This window comes from Lampetra planeri, chromosome 13, assembly GCF_965212315.1.
Source record: "Lampetra planeri chromosome 13, kcLamPlan1.2.h2, whole genome shotgun sequence".
NCBI classification, from domain to species: domain Eukaryota; kingdom Metazoa; phylum Chordata; class Hyperoartia; order Petromyzontiformes; family Petromyzontidae; genus Lampetra; species Lampetra planeri.
Window position 1 is genome coordinate 13,836,928 of NC_136119.1, and position 25,595 is coordinate 13,862,522.

The 25,595-nt window shown below is 57.4% G+C and overlaps 1 protein-coding gene across 1 annotated transcript; it reads left to right on the plus strand.

The window, feature by feature from the left end:
• The first annotated feature begins 1,182 nt into the window (after window positions 1-1,182).
• LOC144722102 (sodium/hydrogen exchanger 2-like) lies at window positions 1,183-25,352 on the plus strand. The gene is made up of 13 exons (XM_078600251.1): window positions 1,183-1,765; window positions 5,857-6,158; window positions 8,339-8,512; window positions 9,500-9,750; window positions 16,180-16,400; window positions 17,678-17,880; window positions 19,346-19,435; window positions 19,969-20,039; window positions 20,147-20,302; window positions 20,790-20,925; window positions 21,745-21,825; window positions 24,243-24,321; window positions 24,957-25,352. The coding sequence occupies exons 1-13, from the start codon at window positions 1,462-1,464 to the stop codon at window positions 25,184-25,186; spliced, it is 2,298 nt and encodes a 765-aa protein (XP_078456377.1). The 5' UTR covers window positions 1,183-1,461; the 3' UTR covers window positions 25,187-25,352.
• The last annotated feature ends 243 nt before the right edge of the window (window positions 25,353-25,595 follow it).

Here is a 25,595-nt window from a genome sequence, read left to right on the forward strand (position 1 = left end):
CGGAGGTGCGATTGTGGACCCTGCAGTCAACCACTGTAGCCTTCGTTCCTTCTACGGGGGGGGGGGGGGAGCGACACGGCACCAACTCTGCCTGCTGGAGCCGTCGCAGGCCGGGGCACTGAGCGCCTGAGCGTGCCACTGGCCATCGTAGGCAGGGACAGAATGTCACCCTCACGCGTCCCTCGCCTCCTACCCATCGCGCCCTCCACTACTGAGGCGTGACTCGATGCGTGCGAGCCCGTGCCACCGCGAGGCCCTCTCTCTGTGTGTGTGTGAGAGAGAGAGGAGCGGTGGCACAGTGGTTAGCGCACTGCGCTACGAACCCGGCCATCCGAGTTCAATTCTCGCTCACGATTAAATTCAGTGGCGAATATCCGAAGCGGTCCTGGGCCACCCCTAGGTTGACTCGGCATTATATGAGCAGGTGCCTTGCGCGGTGTTTAAACATCAGCACGGGGAGACAAAGGAGGCTGACCCGTGTTGTGTGGCCACCACCTATAGGCGCTCGCGAACAGCACTTGCCCCAGCACCTTGCGCAAGCTATACTGGAGATCTTTGCCTTCGTACTGTTGTGTTTCTGCGTTTGTGCGCGAGTGTGTGTGTGTGTGTGCGGGTGTGTGTGTGTGTGCGAGTGTGTGTGTGTGCGAGTGTGTGTGCGTGTGCGGGTGTGTGTGTGCGAGTGTGTGTGTGTGTGTGCGAGTGTGTGTGCGGGTGTGTGTGTGTGCGGGTGTGTGTGTGTGCGGGTGTGTGTGTGCGGATGTGTGCGGGTGTGTGTGTGTGCGAGTGTGTGTGTGTAATCCTGACTGACTGTACGTGTGTGAGTGTCGCCACCCAGTGCGTCTGTGTGACTGCCTGTGAAAATGCGTGAGTGAAAGTGTGTGTCTCACTCAGTGTGTGTGTGTGAAACGGCCTGACTGTGACACTGTGTGTCTGTGTGAGTGTGTGACACTGTGTGAGTGTGTGACACTGTGTGATACTGTGTGAGTGTGTGACGCTCTGTGTCTGTGTGAGTGTGTGACACTGTGTGAGTGTGTGTGTGACACTGCGTGGCTGTGTGAGTGTGTGTTGCTGGTGTTCAGCTACGTGAGCTATTTGTTTTTATCAGATGCCCCCTTCCCCCCCTCCCTTCCCCCCCTCCCTTTCAGGTGAGCGGCGGGCAACACGCCGGGGCCGCGTGCCCCGGCGCAGTTTCGCCACCGCGACCACAACCTCCCCAACCAGTTCTGGGCCGGCGGGGCAACATCCCAACACGACAAACCTCCTCGTCCTGCTGCTGCCGCTGCTGCTGCTTACATAACGAGCGCCACTCTTATGCATCAGGCGCCACCCAGCACGCTCGTCGGCCCCGCGAGGTGGCGGAGGAAGCCGTCCCAGTGACAGGGAACTCCTCGCCCCCCCCCCGCCCCCCACGGGCGCACGGAGTCGCGAGTCGGAGCAGTGCTCGCCAGGCTCCCCGTCGCCATGGCTCCCGGTCGCCTTGGACCCCCCGTGCTCCTGGTCCTCCTCCTCCTCCTCGTGCCGCTGCTGTTCTCGTCTCGCGCCGATGGGGCCCCCGCTGCCGCCGCGGTCCCCGGCGCCCCGGGCCCCCCGCGGCAGGCCAACGACTCCAGTTGGTCCGTGGAGTCGGGGCACGGCTCCCTGCCGGGCCACACCAAGGTGCCCAAGGGCGACTGGCGCCTCAGCGTCCTCTCCATCGACTACAGCGCCGTGCAGTACCCGCTCGAGGTCACGCTCTGGATCATGCTCGCCTCCATCGCCAAGATCGGTGCGTGCGTGCGCCCCACCGCGTCATCGCCTCCTCCCTGCTGCCAGGTCTTCGCCTCCCTCCCTCTACCAGATCACCACCTCCTTCCTTCTACCAGATCACCAATTCCCTCCCTCTACCAGATCACCATCACCTCCTTTCCTCGACCAGATCACGATCACCTCCTTTCCTCTACCAGATCACCAACTCCCTCCCTCTACCAGATCACCATCACCTCCATCCCTCTACCAGATCACCAACTCCCTCCCTCTACCAGATCACCACCTCCTTCCTTCTACCAGATCACCGACTCCCTCCCTCTACCAGATCACCACCTCCTTCCTTCTACCAGATCACCAATTCCCTCCCTCTACCAGATCACGATCACCTCCTTCCTTCTACCAGATCACCAACTCCCTCCCTCTACCAGATCACCATCACATCCTTCCTTCTACCAGATCACCGACTCCCTCCCTCTACCAGATCACCACCTCCTTCCTTCTACCAGATCACCAACTCCCTCCCTCTACCAGATCACCACCTCCTTGCTTCTACCAGATCACCAACTCCCTCCCTCTACCAGATCACGATCACCTCCTTTCCTCTACCAGATCACCAACTCCCTCCCTCTACCAGATCACCATCACATCCTTCCTTCTACCAGATCACCAACTCCCTCCCTCTACCAGATCACCATCACCTCCTTTCCTCTACCAGATCACCACCTCCTTGCTTGTACCAGACCATCACCTCCTTGCTTCTGCCAGATAATCACCTCCTTCCTTCAGATAGATAATTCCCTTCTCTATTTGACAGAGCTCGCAGCAGTTTTACAGCCAACACCTGACCTCCAGAGACCCATGACCAATCCGGTTGATGCCATCTCTTCCTTCCTTCTGCCAGTTTCACAGCGTTAGCTGATCTTTCCACCACGCTCGCGTTATCCTCGACCAAGATGGCTTATATCGTTTGAGCGGAGTAGATTCTTCTAATTCGATTTGGAAATCCAACAGTGGATGATCTCTCCTCCTTGTAATGGGGGGGGGGGCTCTGTTCCTTGTTGCTGCACTGCACTCGGCCGGACCCGCGGTGTTCGTAGTCGTGAGCTCTTCCCCTGAGCATCGGGCGATGAGACGGAAGGCTGCTAGCGATGTGGTTGTTATTCGTTGTTGCCCCATTGCCTTCGTGAGGCGCGCTCCGCTTACTCGTGTGGTGACGAGCCATGCTCTTCACTTTTGCCATCGCGAGTGTGAGCGCGCCTGTGTGTGTGTGCGCCTGTGTGTGCGTGCTGTGTGGTAGTGTAGCGCTTAGCGCGCTGTGCTACGATCCTGGTGACCGGCAAATATCAGTGACGATTATCTGAACCGGTAATGGGCCTCCCCTAGGTCGACTCGGCCTCACACGAGTACCTGGTGCGGAGTGTGTAGACATCGCCTCGGGGGGGACCTCAGGCGGCCAGGCGTGGTGCTGGCCACCAACACTCCCCTCGTGTGCCGTGGCAGCCTTCATAGGTGCTCGTTAACAGCACTTGCCCCAAATGTCAGTTACAGTCTATACGGGGGATCTTTGTCTTTGTTGAGTGCCCACCACAATAGGCAGGCGGAGAGTTGTAAGCCGCGAAGGGATCGCCGTGTGGATCGGGTGCCGGCAGCCTGCAACGCGCCTTGATGCGCGCTGCAGATCGTGAAGTCACGCGGTGAACAGATCTCAGGGGCAGGCTCATGTGAGGTCAACTCGAGTTGAAGAAGAAGAAAATTTTAAAATGTGAAAGACCATCAAATGTGGACGGCACGTCGTGAATTATAATACGGTACGAAACCGCGGCCACCCAAATAAAAACAAAACAAGACAATTTTTTGATTTAAAGCTTTCGTAACTGCAGGGATTCATCTTCTTGGTTCTTTCGGTAAAGTCACGGAGAAGGGAAATAATAAAATAATAAAAATAAAACATAATAAAATAATTCTCACGACGTTTCGGCCACAACGCAAGCAGCCGTCCTCAGGTGAAGACCAGGTCTGTCGGGGAGACAGCGTCTGACAGCGTCTGATTCAGACCTGGTCTTCACCTGAGGACGGCTGCTTGCGTTGTGGCCGAAACGTCGTGAGAATTATTTTATTATGTTTTATATTTATTATTTTATTATTTCCCTTCTACGTGACTTTACCGAAAGAACCAAGAAAAAGTAAGACAATCACCGTCCCGTTTTTGACTCATCTCATCAGCCCCGTGGCCATCTGGCAATGAATGCTTGCAGCTGCATTTGTTCGACGCAAGAAAAACTGGCGACTGGTTTCGACACACACAGTGCGGGAGAACTGCCATGAGGTCATTGGCAAGGACCCCCCCCCCCTCTGTTAGATGAGGGTCCTCGTTGGACAGGACCCTCTATGGCGCACGGCTGGGGACTCCCGGCTGTGCGGTGTGCCCCGGTACCCCCGGAGAGACTCCCACCCGCTAGAAACAATGTCGACACTCCATCAGGGCAGCCTGCCCAGTGCTGCCCTCTCCGTGTGCTCCACTCTCACCGACTGGGGGTGGGGGGGGGGTGGTACCTGCAGCAGCACGGCGCAGCCTCCCGTTTGCTTAGCGGCGTCTGTCGCCATGGCGCCCATTGCGCTCCACGCTTCGCGCTGGAAGCCGCGCGCGTTGAGGCCACGTGTGGCTGCCAGTGTCACGTGGTGCTGGGGGAGAGAGGCATTGTCGTGGCACGTGACGCGTCGACGGTAAACAATGAGCGGCGCACGCGGCACGCTCGCGCCTGCAGTGGTCACGCTCCAAGTTCAATGAATGGGGGGGGGGGGGTCACTGCCTGTCGGACGACACGGAAGTCGTCACGAAAGGGACTGACGATTTGGTTCCAGCGTCTCCCTCGAACCGCTGCTGGGCCGCTTGAGGTGTCACCCCACGGCGTGACGAGGTCCTCAGAGTCACCCCCCGTGTCACCCCCCCCCCCCCCCCCCCCGTGTTACGATCCCTGAGGTATTTTTACATCTTCCTGGGTTTCACTCCACACGCCGCGTACATAAACTACAACCGGCAGATGTGTTCATGAAAAACGGTTTTGCGCTGGGTGGGAACGCATGCGCAGGACGGGGGAGGAGGGCCGATTTGTGGGGCAACCGTGGAGCGCTCTGCACTAGTCGGGCCACCCGCGGGGAGGCCCACGAGGTGCCCCGTGGGATACCGCGAGGGGCGATCTGGGAGATGGTTCGTGTGTCCGCTGTGCAGCAGCTGTGAGATCGTGGCACTGGGTAGATCGCCCTGGCGGGGTGCGGTGGTGGTGCCGCGGTGGCTAGGAGATGTTAACTGCCTCGCCTGGCTTGCAGGAGGTCGTGGGTTCGATCACGACCCTGACGATGCCTGCTGTTGCATATTTGGAGTTTGCTTTTAGAACATGCGTTCAGAATATTTGGCTGCTATAAATTTCCACGTGATAAGCCACTTCGTTAAGCTATCATTTTTGGCCAGGTGGCTTCTGAAAAAGCAACTAAAAAGCTCAGTGGGCCTAACCTGGCAAAATAAAACATAATTTAGTTGTAGACATCTTGATCCTTTGTCAGTACACTGCTGTGTGAAGGCCTCCTCATGCTGTATCGGCGAAGAGAGTTGCTTGACTCTACTTCAGCTTGCCGCTCAGTGCTGGTTGTTGACGTGGGGGAGAGGCCCAGTCCCGGTGGGTGCTGATATCACTCGGCAGTCCAACTCAGGTGGCCGGGTTCATAACGCAGCGCGCCAACCACTGCAGATCCACCCTTGCCACGCGAAAATCGCTCTTTTAAACAACTGGGGGGGGGGGGTGAAGCCTCGATAACAATGTCTACATTGGCCTTCAAATGAGTCAGATAGTCCGACGGTGGACTATCTGTTTGCTTAAACACGTGAATATTATTCATCCTTGATCGTTTCTGCGTGGATTAAATATCGGCCGTTCTATAGGATTCGGGGGGGGGGGGGTGGTGCGTCAGTCGTATGTACGCAGGTGGGGGGGGTGTAAAAAGTCCGCGTGCGTACAGGGAGGGTGGCAGGGGTGAAGTGTTGACAGATTGTCGCGTTTCCTACTCAATGGATGGCCCCTAACGGCGGCGAGGGCTGTGCGCGGTCTGGTGCAGGCTTCCACCTGGCGCGGCCCATCTCCACCTTCGTGCCCGAGAGCTGCCTGCTCGTCATCATGGGCCTGCTGGTGGGGGCCGTCATCCGCGTGGCCCACCCGCCGCAGCTGCCCTCGCCCGACCTCGTGTTCGGGGTGGACGCCTTCTTCCTCTACCTGCTGCCCCCCCTCATGCTCGACTCGGGGTACTTCCTCCCCACTCGCCAGTTCATGGATAACATCGGGACCATCATCAGCTACTCGGTGTTTGGCACCCTGTGGAACGCGCTCAGCATCAGCCTCTTCCTCTTCGGCATCTGCCAGGCGAGTCCTCGAGTTCACGTTTGTTTTGTCTAACCACGCGGAGATTCCAGGAGGGTCGAGAAGAGTCCAGGAGAGTGTCGTTTGCGAGAATCGCCGCACTAAGAACATCTGAGATGGAACTGAGAGGTGATGCCGTGTTCCACGCTCAAACTGTAATTGTCTAAACGCCAGAAATATATTTTGAAACATAAAACGTCAATGATGAGGATTTAAATCATCACAGTTTGGCATTGCTTTACTGTCTAGTTTGTTGTCCTTACCGCGCACCTCGAAGTTCAAGATACATTGCTGGTATCTACAGTGAACTCGGACTACCACCGTTTCCACCATGCAAACGTGACCCAACCTCGGCCCAGGTCTATGAACACACCGTGCAGTCTCCTGCAAACAAAATCGATTCCCGCCACCCGAACACAGATTGCCCAGACCCTGCCCGGGTCGAACCCAGCCAGGTGCGACCCGCACGGGTGCCGACCGGACAGCGAGGGCGGCGTGTGCAGCACCCGGCCATGGCCGCGGTGACCGCGTGGCGGGGTCCGTCGAGCGAGGACGTCGTGACGCCTCCCACGTGACTGGGCTTGGCGTCCACATCGACTCGGCTCGCTGCGGGAGGCGCGACAGCGGAGAGGCGGGTGCCCTGATCGGGTCTCGCGTTACCGGATTGAGATGTCGTTGTGTGCCCATATCCTCGTCGTTGGATGAACGCACGTCTCGCTACCCACAGAACCACACCGCCGCTTGCTCCGCACTGCCGGCGGGCCGTACGAGTGACGCCGCTCTGTTTAAACCCACTCACAGTACATTCTCACAGACGCACGTTACACAATCGATCTTTACACAAAGATAACACAACAATACTAAACACCCAGACGAGGAAAAATGGGAAAAACCGTGACAAAATCACAGTAACTTTAATATGTGGTACCCGAGTGACGTAGCATGTCCTGACTAAACGAGGTGGAGTGACGCGTCACGAGGTGCCCCCCCCCCCCCACGCGGTAATTGCGTCCCTCGTGGTGCCGCAATCCGTGACAGCGAAACGCCGTGGGGAGGTGGGGGGGGAGGGTGGGGGGGAGGGTGGGGGGGGTGGGGAGACTGGAGGGGTGGGGAGAGTGGAGGGAGGGGTGGGGAGAGTGGGGGGGAAAGATGGGGGGTGGGGAGGGTGGAGGGGAGGGTGGGGAGAGTGGGGGGGGATGGGGGTGGGGAGGGTGGGGGAAGAGTGGGGGGGAAGGTGGAGGGGGAGAGTGAGGGGAGGGTGGGGGTGGGGAGAGTGGGGGTGAGGGTGGGGGGAGGGGGACGGGTGGGGGGAGGGTGGAGGGGGAGGATGGGGGGTGGGGAGGGTGGGGGAAGGATAGGGGGTGGGGGTGGCGGTGGGGGGTGGGGAGGAGGGTGGGGGGGAGGGGCTCTTGTGTCATGGTGGAAACTTTATACTGCGTGGAGGTGTTGGGAAACGTCACAATTCTGGCTAATGGCCTGATGAAGCTGGTTGCTGTAACCACCAGCGAAAGGCCATAGCCGAATTGTGAATGTTGTGGGTTTACTCTCCAACACACAAGCGGTGTGCTGCACTCGCAACTAATTGGCACGTTTTATTTATGTGACAAACCTTACTAATTGATCAGACCCCCAAAAAAAACCTTTCTTGTGGATAATATCGGTCGCGACAGCCTACCACTACTGACAGCATGTTAAACTCTCCACCACTGACGGAATCGCGAGAGGCGCTTGTTTGGAGGCGCGGTTTTTGTTCGCTGCTCGCCCCGAGGGCCGCCCGGCCGTGGCCGTTTCCGCCAGAGCCACACGCGGTTGTTGGGCCGCCCTGCCATCGATTTGCAGCGCCAAGTCTGCCCAAAGAGCGTGAGGTCAGGAGTATGGCGATGATATGTGTTGCTACGTTTGAGTCTCTATATGCACCTTCTCCGTGAGTCCAAATACTTTGTTGAACCAAAATAAAAAATCAACGAGTGTTTGACATTTAGAGAGAAACCAGATTGCTCGGAGCGAACACTCACAGCTCCGCAGACGATTACAGATGCAACTCGGAGCGTCTTAAAACGAGTGAGTGTCAACGTGCGTCCTCCCACGCAAGGATCGTAGGCGTAAGAGACGATTTTAATCGACGATTCGTCGCGACTGCGACGCTTTGCTGATCCTCGCCCCTAACGCGGCTCCGCGTGCAGATCTCCGTGTTCAACCTGGACGACATCCCCATGCTGCAGCTGTGCATGTTCGGGAGCGTCATCTCCGCCGTCGATCCGATCTCCGTCATCGCCGTCTTCGAGCAGATCCAAGTGAACGATCAGCTGCAGACGCTCGTGTTCGGGGAGTCGCTGCTGAACGACGCCGTCACCGTGGTGAGCGCCCGCGCCTCCTCGCGCCGCACCCAGACAACCGCGCTCATCGGAGGTGCGGGGGGACGAACAAGCAGCTCTAGAGACACATTACTTTGCAATCTCGTGCGTACACAATGCAGGTAGTGGGGGGGGGGGGGGGTCCTTAAAAGACCCGAACATAAACATAGTGTAACATAAAATATGCAATTTATAAAGAGTCTGAACGCAACCCAAAATCGTCGCTCGGCCGAGAGTCGCAAGACTCTGTGGTCGGTCCGCTCGTGCGGCTTGGCCGTGGCCTGTTCCGTAAGTCCGGGGACCAAGGAGAAGAACGAGGAGTAGACGGTGGTGGTGGCGGTGGTGGCGGTGGTGGCGGTGGTGGTGGCGGTGGTGGTGGTGGTGGTGGCGGTGGTGGTGGCGGTGGTGGCGGTGGGAAGTTGTCAGCGCGGCTCTTGGAAGCCGCTGCCTGCAGACCGCGCAGCAGCCGCGGGATCTGGCGGAGGGTGGAGAGCGTTGTCGCGGTGCTGTGGTGGCATCGGCAGCGTCGGCTATGAGGACATCTCGACGTCGATGAGCGTGTCGGCTGCCTTGCGTGGAGTGTCGCGGACGGCGTGGCACGGCGGGGTGGGGGCGAGCGCAGCACGCGGCGCTCGAAGTGAGAGCGCCGCGTGCTGCGCTCCCGCGATGCCCGACGGGAGACTATCCTCTTTGGTTTTGTCGGTAAAGTCACGGAGGTAAAACATTTAACTAAATTAAATCACGACGTTTCGGGCGCAACACAAGCGTCCTTCTTCAGGTGGGGACAACTTAGCGAAAGCAGGTGTTGCGCCCGAAACGTCGTGATTTAATTTATTTAAATTTTTTACCTACGTGACTTTACCGAAAAAAACTAAGAGTCTGAATCCTTGCAGTCACGAAAACTTCAAATCTAGAATCAACGGGAGACTCTGCGGGGCCCGTGCAGCTGCGACCGTTGACTCCCCCCCCCCCTCCCCCGCTGCCGTGCAGGCGCTGTACCAGCTCTTCCTGGAGATGTGCGACATGCAGAAGGTGCTGGGCATCGACGTGGCGGTGGCGATCCTGAGGGTGGTGCTGTGCGGCTTGGGCGGCATCGTAGTGGGGCTCTTCTACGGCTTCCTGGCGGCGTTCGCGTCGCGCTTCACGCACCGCGTGAGCGTCCTGGAGCCGCTCTTCGTCTTCCTCTTCGCCTACCTGGCCTACCTCACCGCCGAGATGTCCAAGCTCTCCGGGATCATGGCGTGAGTACGAGTCGCGCGGCGTAGCGGCGCGGGAGATGACCGTGGCGAGCGCGCGATGAGTCTCCGTGGTGCGGAGTTGACGTGGGAGCCAGGGGTCGGTCACCTCCGTGCGTCCCTCCATTCTGTTCGCCGTTCGCGCGCAGGGGCCGAATTGTGTGCGGCGGTTTGGGTCACCGGCGAGAAAGTCGACGCGAGGTCGTCACTGTGTTCCATAGAACGTCAGTCGTAGCGAGAGAACGTGAGGTTTGGCAGGATACCTCGATAAGCGGGATGATGGAGCAAAGGAAAATCTGCGTGCAACGTCAAATGAAAGACGTTCAACGGAACCGCAACAAGGTGCGGGGTTTTTAGAATGATTTATACGGGAGAGTTTCCTGCTGGCGTTATGAATGCTCCATCGTCAGTAATCCGTCCAGTTACTTCGGGCCAGGGCGTCACCACACAAGGAGAGAGGCGAGTGTGTCGCGGAACTGCAGTTTGATGGCAGGTGGAAGCAACCGATTACAAGGGGCGTAACGTCGCCAGATTCATGCACGCAATAAAACCCGGGCAGGTTTCTCAGTCAGCCGAAGTCGAGCAAAACTGCGCAGTGTCCTGCGGCGACATTGAACGCAACACTCGGCACGGGGTCTTGATACAAATCAGCTCCTGCCACCGGACACGGGTGACGAATCCCCCCGATGCGATCCTGGACGGGCGGGGACCCTCGGCGTCCGAGGGGACACTGGGAGGGAGGTCGACGTCCAGGGGCTCGATGTGCGGCGACCTCTGTCCGAGCCCAGGCGTCATCGGAGTGCCGATGTTTAGGCTACAGATGCCCGTGACTGCAAAGCGCGTCGCTTCACGCGTGCCGCGCGCTCATTCGCCCGGGGGGGCAAGGCAGAGCTCGCCGCGAGGCTGTTGCCAAAACATCAGGGAGCGATGGTCGCCTTGCGAGGTCGGGGCAGGTCACGAGACTCCGCGAGGCACGGGCGACCCGCTCTGTCGCTACGCCGCTGGATGTAGGGCCTCTCCGCGCCTGTGCGAGTCGTGGGGGATGTTTTGACCATACTTCACCGCGCCGGTCAGCGCGAGTCGGTGAAGGCAGAGAGCGTAGACTAGGAAGCGTAGAAGTACAGCACAACCATCGATGTTCCGCACTGCCTTCTGCGGCAGTAAGCGGCGAGCACCGCGACGTCGACAGAGCTTGGCCACGTGGCACGAAGCCAAAGTCCTTCGCCCGGCTGCCACCCATTCGACTCCCGGCCCAGCTGCTCCCACGTGACCTCCACCCGGCTTCAATGCCCTCCGCGTGCTCACTGCCACGCGAGCAAATGAGCTCGCCCGGAAGGTCGCGTTCACCACATTGCGCCGGTTGACGCGGCCCGGCCGGAGCGCGCTCGCCACTTGTTGCGGGGGTTCGCGGTCTGAAGCTGACAGGCCGCCCTGGTTAATAGTAGCGCGAGTGAGAATGTTAACCATGAAGTGCTATGCACCATCAATTTCGCATCTTCATCAAAGATCCCTGTGATGTCGTTCAAAGAAGAGAAGGCCATTGTGTGCGCGCACGAAGTTGCGCCGCGTGCGGACGCGACGGGGAACGGCGCGGGGCGGAGTGGCCGCTCGGTGCTCACGTGGCAGTGGCCCTGCTCACGTGGCAGTGGCCCTGCCCACGTGACCCACGCCGCGCAGGTGGCAATTTGTGGCGGTCCCTCCACACAGGCAGCCTCTTTATCCTCTGCCAACGACCCCATCCCAAGTGCCTGTTATTTGATCTGAACCCGCACAGCTCGCTGGCGTCGCAGTGCCCAGTGCGTGGGTAATTACATTTTGATTTGTATTCTTTGTGTCTTTCGGTAAAATCACGGACATAGGTTCAAAGAAAATAACAAAAAAGAACAAGTACAAAAGTAAACAACGGTAGTTTTTTGTTCTTTTTGTTTGTTATTTTCTTTGAACCTATCTACGTGACTTTACAGAAAGACCCAAAGAATATGAATTTAACTACATTTTGATTTTAAAAAATTGTCCCTTTTTCTAATTCATTGCAATTGTTTCGCAACTGCGATCTTGCCATGATATGAAGAATAAATTTGGAAATCTCACAGAGAGGAACAGATGTTGTTGCATTGCGGCCGCATTGTTTGAAAGCGTTTTCAGTGCAGGGGTCGCACTGCCCACGCGCCATGCGATGAGATCATTTCACGAGAGTCAAACCCCCATATCGTCAACGCTCAGAGCTGGAGTTTGGACAAACAAAGTGCAAACGCACATTTGACATGGTGGCTTTTTGGCAAGCTATTGGTGGCTGGATGGAGACCGCCAACGGACTGCACTGGAGCACTGCGTGACATCGTGGAAGTCTGCCTGGGCTCACCACACCCAGGGCCAACAGCGGCGTGTGCTGGCTGTGACTTGCCGAGGCAAGCCGGCAGCCTCGGCAGGCGGTGTCTGTGCGAGAGACGCTGCGGTGGTCCGGCTCGAGGCTCGCCAGGAGGTGTGTGGTGGAAGATGCCTTCCTCGTTGGTGCTTTTGGGATTTCCCATCTTGGCGACTGAAGCCTCCTCCCCTCGCACCCTTGCCAGTTGCGTTCGCTCACAGCGGCTCAATATAATCCAAGTTTACACTCAGTAATCACGCGCGTCGTTGTGGGGAAGGTAATTCTCGAAGCGATGATAGCAGACAAAGCGCACTTTCACATCCTCCGCACGCGCAAGTTAGGAGGACGATCCACAGACCGCGTGGTGCATATTCCAGACGGACACCCTCCCTCTGTGTGACTCTCCCACAGGAAGCAAACAGCAACTCTGTTTTCTTTGTTACTTGATTAGTTTGTGACTCTACGAGTTTGCTTTGTTGTGCCGGAGCTGTGACGTGTTTGTTCAGACGTTTGTGAATGCTGCTGCCCGTAACGTCAGGGCCCACGTTGGTGACTGATCAGCAGCCACTCCTTGCTGAAGATATTAAACTTGCATTCGTGCCAAGTCTTTCTCTCTAAGACAAACAATACTGGGAAACTCTGATCTAAAAGGCATACAGACTAAAACTGATTAATTGTTTATTTTTTCACTGGACTGTATGCACAATCCCTCATCTCGAACTGAGTATTGCTAATTCGACTCATCGACGCAGCGACCCTTTAAGGATGTCCGGTTCACGTTGTGGTAGCAGTGCTCAGAGCAGTCGTGATGTTTGCTGCAATCTCCTCTTTGCCAAACACAGTCTTCTCGTGCAGGGCTTGGTGAATTGGGGCGTCATGGTGGCGAGGAGATGTTAACCACCTCGCCAGGTATACAGGAGATCGTGGGTTCGATCCCGACCCTGACGCCTGCTGCTGTCTATTTGGGGTTTGCGTGTCTCTCTCCCTGTGGTGGTGTGGATTTTTCTCCCGAGTCGTCCGGCTTTTCACTCCACATGTATAAACACGCGCGTTTAGACTATTTGGCTACCGCTATAAATGTCCACGTGACAAGCCACTTCGTTGAGCTCTCATTTGTGATCGCCAGGTGGCTTCTGAAAAAAGAGCTCGACAGCTCAGTGGGCCTTACCTGGTTGAAATAGAATGGCAACCTTCGCGATCTCCTCTCGGCCACTCACGTGACCCGACCGCTGGGCCACTCACGTGACCCCTCCGCTTGGCCTCTCACGTGACCAGACCGACCGCAATCGTCGCGATGGCACCGCGCGGGTCGTAAACCGGTGACGCCAAGCGGACGACGACGGCGGTGGCTGCAAGCGCCGTGCTCCTGTGACGATCCCTGTTTTCTCATTCACCTTTGAACATCTCCGCGTACACGAGTCGCCTGCGTCCGAGGCGGGTAATTGAGAAAGCAACGTAAGAGAACAATGGCCGTGTTTGTTTCTACCCGCGCAGCTCGAGGGTCTTTTTGTTTCGGCCCGATGCCATCGCTCGATATCGCGCCAATTGCGTGGAAAGTTCCGTCTCGTTGACGTAAGTGTACAGTAGTCGTGCCCATTGTGAGCCTTGGCTTCGAGCCAACGGGACCCAACAGACGAGAATAAAACTGCGCACGCACCGGGAGATGCCCGGGCCTCGGTGTGGGACCTGCGCACGAACCCCGAGTGTCCGCCCTCACAGCGCCCCCCGACATCTGCCATGGGGCCACATTCTCTACGACTTTACGGGACCAACAATGTCCCGGTGGCACAGACAAACGGCTGCTTGTTCTGAGACGAGGGAACGAGCGGCTCTGTCATCCGAGGCGCGTCAGCATGATGACGACATGATGACGACACAATGGCGATGCGTCTATAATCGCCACCACCACCACCGCCAGAGGACTAGAACAACAACAACCACAACCACAACAACCACAAGGCTCCGTGTGCTGCACACAGTTCACCTTTGCATGGCAATCACGCGAACTCTGTCACTCCTCAGAGTTGGAATCTCCTGACACAATCCGCGATGTCGCGAGTGCGGAAGTCACAGACGATCGATCTGTCAGGGATGATCTTGTGGGTCGCTGAGCGGTGGTGGTGAGGTGTGGTGGTGGTGGTCAGGTGTGGTGGTGGTGGTGGTCAGGTGTGGTGGTGGTGGTGGTGGTGAGGTGTGGTGGTGGTGGTGGTCAGGTGTGGTGGTGGTGGTGGTCAGGTGTGGTGGTGGTGGTGGTCAGGTGTGGTGGTGGTCAGGTGTGGTGGTGGTGGTCAGGTGTGGTGGTGGTGGTGGTCAGGTGTGGTGGTGGTGGTGGTGTGTGGTGGTGGTGGTCAGGTGTGGTGGTGGTGGTGGTGAGGTGTGGTGAGGTGTGGTGGTGGTGGTGGTGAGGTGTGGTGTGGTGGTGGTGAGGTGTGGTGGTGGTGGTCAGGTGTGGTGGTGGTGGTGGTCAGGTGTGGTGGTGGTGGTGGTGGTGAGGTGTGGTGGTGGTGGTGGTCAGGTGTGGTGGTGGTGGTGGTCAGGTGTGGTGGTGGTGGTGGTCAGGTGTGGTGGTGGTGGTGGTCAGGTGTGGTGGTGGTGGTCAGGTGTGGTGGTGGTGGTGGTGGTCAGGTGTGGTGGTGGTGGTGGTGTGTGGTGGTGGTGGTCAGGTGTGGTGGTGGTGGTGGTGAGGTGTGGTGAGGTGTGGTGGTGGTGGTGGTGAGGTGTGGTGTGGTGGTGGTGGTGGTGTGGTGGTGGTGGTGAGGTGTGGTGAGGTGTGGTGGTGGTGGTGAGGTGTGGTGGTGGTGGTGGTCAGGTGTGGTGGTGGTGGTGGTGAGGTGTGGTGAGGTGTGGTGAGGTGTGGTGAGGTGTGGTGGTGGTGAGGTGTGGTGAGGTGTGGTGGTGGTGAGGTGTGGTGAGGTGTGGTGTGGTGGTGGTGGTGAGGTGTGGTGGTGAGGTGTGGTGGTGGTGGTGGTGGTGAGGTGTGGTGGTGGTGTTGGTGGTCAGGTGTGGTGGTGGTGGTGAGGTGTGGTTGTGGTGGTGAGGTGTGGTGGTGGTGGTCAGGTGTGGTGGTGGTGGTGGTGGTGAGGTGTGGTGAGGTGTGGTGAGGTGTGGTGGTGGTCAGGTGTGGTGGTGGTGGTGGTGGTGGTGAGGTGTGGTGGTGGTGGTGAGGTGTGGTGGTGGTGGTGGTCAGGTGTGGTGGTGGTGAGGTGTGGTGGTGGTGGTGGTCAGGTGTGGTGGTGGTCAGGTGTGGTGGTGGTGGTGGTGGTCAGGTGTGGTGGTGGTGGTGGTCAGGTGTGGTGGTGGTGGTGGTGGTCAGGTGTGGTGGTGGTGGTCAGGTGTGGTGGTGGTGGTGGTGAGGTGTGGTGGTGGTGGTCAGGTGTGGTGGTGGTGGTGAGGTGTGGTGAGGTGTGGTGGTGGTGAGGTGTGGTGTGGTGGTGGTGTGGTGGTGGTGGTGAGGTGTGGTGAGGTGTGGTGGTGGTGGTGAGGTGTGGTGGTGGTGGTGGTCAGGTGTGGTGGTGGTGGTGGTGAGGTGTGGTGAGGTGTGGTGGTGGTGAGGTGTGGTGAGGTGTGGTGGTGGTGAGGTGTGGTGAGGTGTGGTGTGGTGGTGGTGGTGGTGAGGTGTGATGGTGAGGTGTGGTGGTGGTGAGGTGTGGTGGTGGTGTTGGTGGTCAGGTGTGGTGGTGGTGGTGAGGTGTGGTTGTGGTGGTGAGGTGTGGTGGTGGTGGTGAGGTGTGGTGAGGTGTGGTGAGGTGTGGTGGTGGTGGTGAGGTGTGATGAGGTGTGGTGGTGGTGGTGAGGTGTGGTGGTGGTGAGGTGTGGTGGTGGTGAGATGTGGTGAGGGGTGGTCTGTCTGTGCTGGAGTCTGCCTGCCTGCTGTGCGTTTGCTGGCGTCCTGCACAGGTGCAGCTGCTCAAGGGGCCAGGAGCTGTTGTTGGTGGGGCCGGTTCTCCGCTGTGTGACATCAATACGGCTCCCAACTTCGAGGGCCCGCTCGCAGAAGAATCATCTTCTCGGTGTTAATGCGAAGCCGCGGGTCTGAGTCGTGTTTGACGTCGGTCTCTCCCTGCCGCCAGCATCGTGTCGAGTGCGGTCCTCATGCGGCCGTACGTGGAGGCCAACATCAGCTACAAGTCCCGCACCACGATCCGCTACGCCGTGAAGACGCTGAGCAGCGTGAGCGAGACGCTCATCTTCATGTTCCTGGGCGTCTCCACGGTGTCGGCGCGAGGCCACGAGTGGAACGGGGCCTTCATCTGCTTCACGCTCATCGCCTGCCTCAGCTGCCGCATCGTCGGTAATCTTCCTCCTCCACTCCTCCTCCCTCCTCCTCCTCGTCCTGCCGAGCGCCAGCTTCGCCACAGCCACCGACGCAGCATTGCCGGGTGCCACCGGGTGCCACCGGGTGCCACCGGGTGCCACCGGGTGCCACCGGGTGCCACCGGGTGCCACCGGGTGCCACCGGGTGCCACTGCCTCTATCGTTTTGTTGGCGGCCGTGGCCGGCCGGCTGAGCGGTAGAGCGAGCGGCTCGCGATCGGGAAGGTTGCGAGTTCACACCCCACGGTTGAGGGTTGACTCGGCCCATCATCCCTCTAGGGTCTATACAATTGATACTACTTTGTGGGGAAGTTACTCAGCAGTGGTTGTCCAGCGCTACTATAGGAATATGGAATTTCTACGACTGGTTCTGCACGGGATGAGAAGCGCATCGATGCTCAATTGAGTGTGAGTCACTTTGTCCTTTAATTCTAGATTTGAAGCTTTCGTGACTGCAAGGATTCATACTCTTTGGTCACGTAGGTAAAACATAAAATTAATGAAACAACTAAATTAAATCACGACGTTTCGGGCGCAACACAAGCGTCCTTCTTCAGGTGGGGACAACGTAGCGAAAGCACAACCGCTGAAGTGTGTCCTTTCTCTACCGACTGCTGAATCGTAGAACTCCCCGTGAATGTAAGTGAATGTAAGTGAATGTAAGAGAATGTGTTTTAATGTACGTGAATGTATGTAAATGTACGTGATTTGTAGGTGAATGTGAGTGAATGTAAGTGAATGTATGTTAATTTAAGTGAATGTATGTGAATGTAGGTGAATGTAAGTGAATGTAAGTGAATGCATGTTAATTTAAGTGAATGTTTTCGCGTCAGCTTCTCCATGTGACAGTGACCCCTGTGAGCTTGTGCCGATCTGACTAAAGCTGCGAGAGAGCGCAACCAGCGATGACAGATATTGAACTCTACGCTGCGTCATTCACGCAGGATGCGGTCACACAAGGCAGGTTGCAATCTACCCAGTGCAGTACAGCTTCATCAGCTCAGCTCACGCCACATTCCTGAATGGGCGTTCTGATCGTGGGAGTGAAGTGGAGTGCCCGGAGAAACCCCCCCCCCCCCCCCCCCCCCCCCACGTGTGAAGAGTTACCACAGCGTGGTGGGCAGCTCGCTTGCCCCGCCGCCAAGCCAGGAGCATCGCTCGCGACGAAATCGCTCAAACGGCACGCACCGACGAACGCGCGTAACGAGTGACGCGCGCCCGACGGAGCCGTGTCTCCCCCGCGCGCGGTGTGCAGGAGTGCTCGTCATCACGTACATCACCAACAAGATGCGACTCGTGCCGCTGGGCATCAAGGAGCAGTTCGTCATCGCCTACGGCGGCCTGCGCGGCGCCGTCTGCTTCTCCCTCGTCTTCCTGCTTCCCACCGACCCCTTCGTCCGCAAGTCGGTCTTCCTCACCGCCAGCATCGCCGTCATCTTCTTCACCGTCTTCGTGCAGGTGCTCGCCCACGACGCGGCAAGAGCGCGGCGGAATTCCCCGTCCGGCCTGTCGCGTGTGTCGAGGTCCACGTGGCCGCACGATGACCGTGGCTGACCGGGCCACTTCTCGAGTGCCCCCCCCCCCCCCGCAGGCTGTGAGATTTCACGTCCACTGGACGCTCCCTCTGCTGAGCCCCCACCCACCCCCTCGTTTTATTCAAATCGCGCGTTAAGGCGCAACTGATTTTTTTGAATGGTGGTTTCAAATTTCTTGAATCCTTTGTATTGGCGTTTGGATGTTCTTGGTGTGAGCCTGTACGTGTGTGTGTTTTGTACGGCGCCTTGTGATCTCCGGGTGAAAGGCGCTTTAGAAGTGTAAATAATAATAATTATAATTGTTGTTATCGCGCTAAGTCTGCGTGTCCTGTGTTGGCTGATGGTGACGCGCACAGCGGTCCGAGCGCTCTGCTCATTCTGCTTCTCTCCCTTGGCACTGCCCCGCTTTGGAACTCCCTCCCATCGCTTCTCTCTCCCCAAGCTCTTCATGCATTAGTAGTGCTCCAGTCAGCAACAGTCTGAATAACAACATCACCACTTTGATGGTGCTGTTTGTTACTGGCCGCTTGGTATTTGTGGCCTGTGGGCCCTGTGGGTCGGGTCTTGTCCACAATACGCACCCGTGTTGCCCCTTTCGTCAAAGTTTCAAGTTGATTTTGTCTCACCGGCGGTGAACTCCAGAGACCAGGGTAGAGTATCACGTGCAAGTGACTTGGGTCAAGCAGATCAAGTATTGTACAGCAATTAAATACATAACAATCACAGCCAAAGCAACGAGACGGAACGCCGAATTTGAGCTTCCCTTGCTGGGTGAGGGCCTGCCCACACCGTGCGGGTCGTAGGGGCTATTTGGTCATACTTCACCACCCTGGTCGTGTCGAGTTGATGAATACAGGAAGCACGGATTTGAGCGCATAGAAGTACAGTACAATGATAACGACAGAATTTTGTGAATGCCTTAATCGTAATGGTAGTCAAGTTGAACATTTGTTAAAATGAATTAAAACACCCGGTGTTGTCCTGACTCTTAGGCCACCCAGTACGTGTACATACCCAGGGGATGGACGAGTAGCGCTCGACCGCTCACCCACTCGCCCGCCCACTCACCCGCTCACCCACTCACCCACTCGCCTACTCACCCACTCGCCCACTCACCCACTCGCCCACTCACCCACTCGCTCACTCGCTCACCCACTCATTCACTCGCTCACCCACTCGCCCACTCGCCCATTCGCCCACTCGCCCACTCGCCCATTCGCCCACTCGCCCACTTCCTCACCCACTCGCCCACTCACCCACTCACCCACTCGCACACTCACCCACTCACCCGCTCACTCATTCGCTCACCCACCCGCTCGCCCACTCACCCACCCACTCGCCCGCTCGCCCACTCACCCACCCGCCCGCCCACCCTCCTCTGCGCACAGGGCACCACTATCCGCCCGCTACTGCAGATGCTGGACGTGGAGCGGCGGTCGGGGCACGTGGCCACCATGGCGGAGGAGATCGCCATCCGGGTAACGGCGCGAGCACTCCGATGGTGGCCCCGGCCGCACCTCCCGCGCCTCGCGCTGTCTCGCCGGGGCCCGCGGCGCTCCGTTGTAAATGGAGGTGACGGATGCGTATCGCGTGGCAGGGTGTTAGACAACGCCGCCCCCGATTAACATAGTTGGCTATGTACGTTCAACATACATAGATAATCTGAACAGATAATAACTAATTGATTGAACACAATTTGATGCAAGTATTGCCAGCATTGATGTTAACATCGTTATTATCCCCTCATGCGTGTGGGTTTTCTCCGGGCACGCCAGTATTTCCACGCTGAACACTTCTTAAAAAGGGAGTGGCGACACACCCTAGTGCAGGACCCTCCTGGAAAAAGTTGCCTCGATTAATGAGCGACATCATCACCCACGTTGCCGTCGGCCCTCTGCGGCGCAAAGTTGCATGGCATCGTCCAAGCTTCGCGTGCCGGCAGCTTTTAGAATCGATGGCCGCGTCGGATCCTCACGGCGCGCGTTGCCGCTGCCGCCCACCCCGACCCCAGAGTCTGGACCACCTGGTGATCGGCATGGAGGACATCTGCGGCCACTACTCCCACAACAACGTCAGAGAGAGGTGAGCCCCGCACGGCGGTTTCCTTGCGAGTGCCACCCGCGCCGCCCGCGCCGCCAGCGCCGGCGTCTCTCGTCCGGCCGCCACCGACGTGCGCCGTCTGTGCCCAGGTTCGAGAAGTTCAACCGGAGGTTCCTGTGGCCCCTGCTGGTGCGCGAGGACGCGCACGAGGACTCGCACATCCTGGGCATGTACCGCAAGCTGGAGATGAAGCAGGCGATGCAGCGCATCGACATGTTCCGAGTGCCGTCCACAGCCTCCGTCCTGTGAGCATCGGAGCCGTGGCCCACGCTGGCCCCCACCCTGCCGAACCCCCACACTGCCCCCCCCCCCACACACACTGGCCCCCACCCCACACTGGCCCCCACCCCGCACTAGCCCCCACTCCACACTAGCCCCCACACTGGCCCCCACCCCGCACTAGCCCCCACTCCACACTAGCCCCCACTCCACACTAGCCCCCACCCCCCACACACTAGCCCCCACCCTGCCGAACCCCCACCCCACACTGCCCCCCCCCCCCACACACTAGCCCCCCCCCCCGCACTAGCCCCCACCCCCCACACACTGGCCCCCACCCCGCACTAGCCCCCACCCCACAATGGCCCCCACCCCACGTTCGTGTTGTGGATCAGAGGGGGGCGGCAATAATGCAGAGTAACATTCATTGTGAAACGTCGTTGTGTTTTGCTTCAATTGCGAATGCTTCGCTCTGCTCTTGACGTCTGCTGTGCCCGTGTTTGTTGGTGACAGGTGCCTGGAAGAGAGGTCGTCCGTTGTGTCTGGGCAGAGTGTGGATGAGCGGCCCAAGGACGTGTTTGGTAAAGACGATCGCATGAAGGACATCCGACGTCTCTTGAACAGGAGTCTCTACCGGCCCCGAAAGAGGGTAACGTGGCCTGGCCCCGCTGAGCACTCCCCTCCACGGCGAGACCTCCTCGCACCACACACTGACACAACAACATTCCCTTCATAGATTCTCAATTATAAAATAAATGTGGAGGGTTTTGAAACACCGGCACAGCAATTTCATTTCTTATTTACCCAAGGAACCCTCACCGAGTCTCAAGACTCTCAGGAGGACGATCCTGCATTGGGTTGTTTGGCCAATTGTAGGTAGGAGAAACCCGAAGTGCAATTGGGGGGCTAACACTCAGAGATCCACACGGATGGGTTCCTGAACACCCTTGTTGTATTGCCATCTCTGAGCCACGTCCCGCGATCTCCCAATCATTTATCCCAAAGTGCCGGGTCACACACGAGTGCCCACATGCGCGAGCTCTGTTTGGGTTAAGTGTTTGCTTTTGAGATGTTGGGCCCAGTCAGCTCAACTCACATGAATCAACCTGGGATGAGATGAGATCCAATGATAAAGTTAAGACGAAATAACTTTACTTCAGCATATGCAAGCAAATTTGTTGATCAACATCACTTACAAAAAAGGTTTCAGAATTTGTCCTGGTTAAGAATCTCTTTAAGAATCTCGATAAACACGGTTGGCTATGTATGGTGCGAAAGAAGTTAAACATATATACATACATACAATTTCGCAATCCAAACATGACCAACTCTCGTTTTGTCTGTAGAGAAGCTGGCTTAACGGGGCGCACCACTCACCCACGACACGCTGGCACAATTATAACTTCCTACAGCGAGCTCGTAGTTGCATCTCAAGTTTGCCACCGACCTCCCAATGTTTCCCCCACAGATATCGTCCTACAGCCGTCACTACCTGCCCACGGAGAGCCAGGAGACGGAGGTCTTCCTGCAGAACTCGAACCCTGAGCAGGTGGGTCACGTCCACGGGAGGAGACGCAGGCGCGCGGCCGGCGCGGTTGGCTGGCGTCGCTTTCTACCGCGGGGGGGGGGGGGGTGGTAAAACAAAAAAACTAAAATCTATTTTGGTCTTGCGTTGGAGGTAACCGAGTGAAGTGAAAAAAAGAATCGGTCAAAGAAATCCAGTTTTCGGATTGCCGTGCGTACGAAAATATCTCGCGGCAAACTTCAAAGTCAGTTTAACACGGCTTTCGCGACCGACATAATCCATGATAGAGTTTTTTGAGTTCGATCGCGTAAATATAAATGTGTTATCGTTAAAGCCGCCACCATAAATGGGTTTACTCTCCAACACACCGGTGTGCTGTACTAGTGACGAATTGGCCACGCTCTGTTTACGTGACAACCCTTACTAGTTGGCTGTGTCGGGTGGTGGCGGGTTTAACGACACATTTATATATTTCTGTGATCTAACAGAGAAAACCTCGATTATGGAAACCTCACAGTCCTACCTTTGTTTAACCGGGAAACTCTGGCAGCGGCCGTGGCGAGATGCTGAGCACACGGCAGTTGCAAGCTGCTGACATTTTTATTGAAAAACGAGGGCACCCAGTGGGCAAAAGGTCACCGCTTCCTGACTTTCAGAACCGGCAGTCATCCCGAAAGTGGTTACCGGTTTAGCGGTCGTCGTTTACAACTCTGCTATGTACGAGAGAAAATTACTCACACAAGCAAATCTATACGCAGTGCGGAGAGGCACGGGACAGCTACGGATATTGCTCTACAATCACATTCCGACCACTGTGTATATATAAATACCAAGACAAAGATCCCCCATGTAGCCTTAACAGACCGTAATGGCAAGTGCTGTGAGAGAACACCTATGAAGACCGGTGCGGCACCCGCCTTTGTCTCCCCAGTGGCGATGTTTACCTGGGGAGACCCAGGACCAGTTCAGATGTTCGTCACTGGCGTTGGCCGTGAGCAGGACTCGTACTCGGGTCGCCGGGTTGGTAGCGCAGCGTGCTAACCGCTATGCTACCGCTCCGCACACATACACACGAAGACAATATATTACATACACACTCATACACACTCATAGTCGCGCACCAGCTATGTGAGAGTTGACCTGCACGGGTGCCGATAACAAGGAATGCTTTTGGAATGTCGAACTGCCGTGTTTGAGGTCCGCTGTGGGGAAACCCACGGCACGAAACGGAGTTCAGCCACAGGAAGTGTGATGCGATCTCCATCGGCCTGAAAAACCTGGTTCTGTCTGCCCGCCCGCCCGCCGACGTCAGCGGAGTCACGCGCGGCCACGAGTCGCGCAGGGGCAGGCGGCCGTGAACAGACGGGTGATACTCTTAGGTTGTTTCGGTAAAGCCACGTGGGTAAAAAATAATACAATTATTTGTATTATTACTTTTATTAATTTCAATTTGATTATTTTTCACCTACGTGACTTTACCGAAAAAACCTAAGAGTATGAATCCTTGCAGTCACGAAAGCTTCAAATCTAGAAGAGACGGGGTGGCGGTGCTTGTAGAAGGCGGGGGGGGGCACAGCCTCACTTTGTCAGCTGGAGGCGTCCCGCGAGTTACCGCTTCGCCGGCTTGGCGGTCGCCAGTGTCTGGCACGCGGCTCTCTCTCGCCTCTGTCCCGCACTCTCTCGCGCTATTCGACGCGGGTGCTTGCGAGTGTGCGCCACGCGTTTGCCGGAATTTTCAGCGAGTATAAACTGCGCTGAACTGAACCACGGCGCTATTATTGGCGAGCACTGAGCCGGCTGCTTTTGTGCCACTGTGCGGTTGAGAGTTTCTGTCAAAAGCAAAATCATCGAATGAAAAATTAGAATAGGTTCTACACTTTCTGGTAATAAAACAAATAGAAACCTTTTGTAAGGAATCAAGTCTGCATTAACCACTCGTACCTGTGGTGAACATGCAAACTCATCATTTATGTCAACTTGCTGAAGCGGAAAAACCGCAACCACATTTTTCACGAGAGTTTATCGGCCGTATCCAGCCGCGTTGTGGAAGTGGGGGCACCGTGGCTGCTGCACCACTGGTGTGAGGCCATTGATCGTTATAACTGAGAGAGGTCCCAGGTTAGTCGCTCTCGCTCATGAGATGTACCAGCAAAGCGTTCATCTCCAGCTGCAGGTGAATGTCGTGAATCTCACAACCACTCCTTGTGCCACCACCCACAACCCCCACCCCTACCCACAACCACCACCCCCACCCCTACCCACAACCACCACCCCCACCCACAACCCCCACCCCTACCCACAACCACCACCCCCACCCACAACCCCCACCCCTACCCACAACCACCACCCCCACCCCTACCCACAACCACCACCCCCACCCACAACCCCCACCCCTACCACCCCTACCCACAACCACCATCCCCCCCCCCACCCCCGTGCAGCTGGAGCGGAGGCTGCGCCGCCACGGGACTCTGCCCGCGCGCTCCACGCGGGAGCCGCCCCACGTGCGGCCTCGCGCCGGTGAGCAGCAGCAGCAGCACCGCCACACACAGAGACAAAGATCCCCCGTGTAGCCTGCACAGACCGTTGCGACAAGCGCTGTGAGCGGCGAGAAGCAGCTAGCAAGGCCGGCACGGCACAGGAGACGGTGGTTGTAGTCACCACCACGCCCGGCCGCCTTCGTCTTCCAAGTTGCGATGCTTTCACACCGTTGAGACTGAGTCGAAACGAGGGGAGGCACAGCACCGGTTCAGATTATTGTCACTGGTGGTGGTGGCCGTGAACGAGAATCGAACTCCGGTGACCGCAGCGTAGCGCTAACCACCACTCCCCACCACCACTCCCCACCACCACCACTCCCCACCACTACTCCCCACCACCACAGCCACACAGCACTCACTGTGCGCTTTGCAACAATCACCTCTTCCACTGCAGACCAAGCACATACTATTTCTCAGTCGGCCTAGGTCCATCAACGCTTTGCAGTTTACTGCAATAAAGTTCAACACAATACGGGTGCCAATCTCGGTACAAATCATTTCCTGCCACCCGAACGCAAACGCCGGGCAACCCGGGCAGGTGGCAACCCTCGGCGATGGCCTCGAATGCAGCCGCCGCCACCGCCGTGTCTGTCACGACACTTTTTGTGTTTGCAGTTCACACCCTCGAGAGGTCAAAGGTCCTCCGGCCACGGGACGGACGAGACGAGTTGGACGGCGGAGGAGAAACGCAGAGCCTGGCGGGCCCGGCCACCTTCAGGATCGGCTCCTCCAACGCGAGCTCCGATGACGAAGCGGCCAATTCTGGAAACGAGGCGAGGGGCAGCAATGGGGCACATCGGCTCGCTGGGCGATCGAGCTCGCTGCTGCACAGGCCCCACACATAACGCACCCCGCGCATAGCGCACCACGCATAACGCACCACACATAACGCACCACACATAACGCACCACGCGCATAGCGCACCACGCATAACGCACCACACATAACGCACCACGCGCATAGCGCACCACACATAACGCACCACACATAACGCACCACACATAACGCACCACACATAACGCACCACACATAACGCACCACACATAACGCACCACACATAACGCAGCACGCGCATAACGCACCACACATAACGCACCCCGCGCATAACGCACCACACATAACGCACCACACATAACGCACCCCGCGCATAGCGCACCACGCATAACGCACCACACATAACGCACCACGCGCATAGCGCACCACGCATAACGCACCACACATAACGCACCACGCGCATAGCGCACCACACATAAC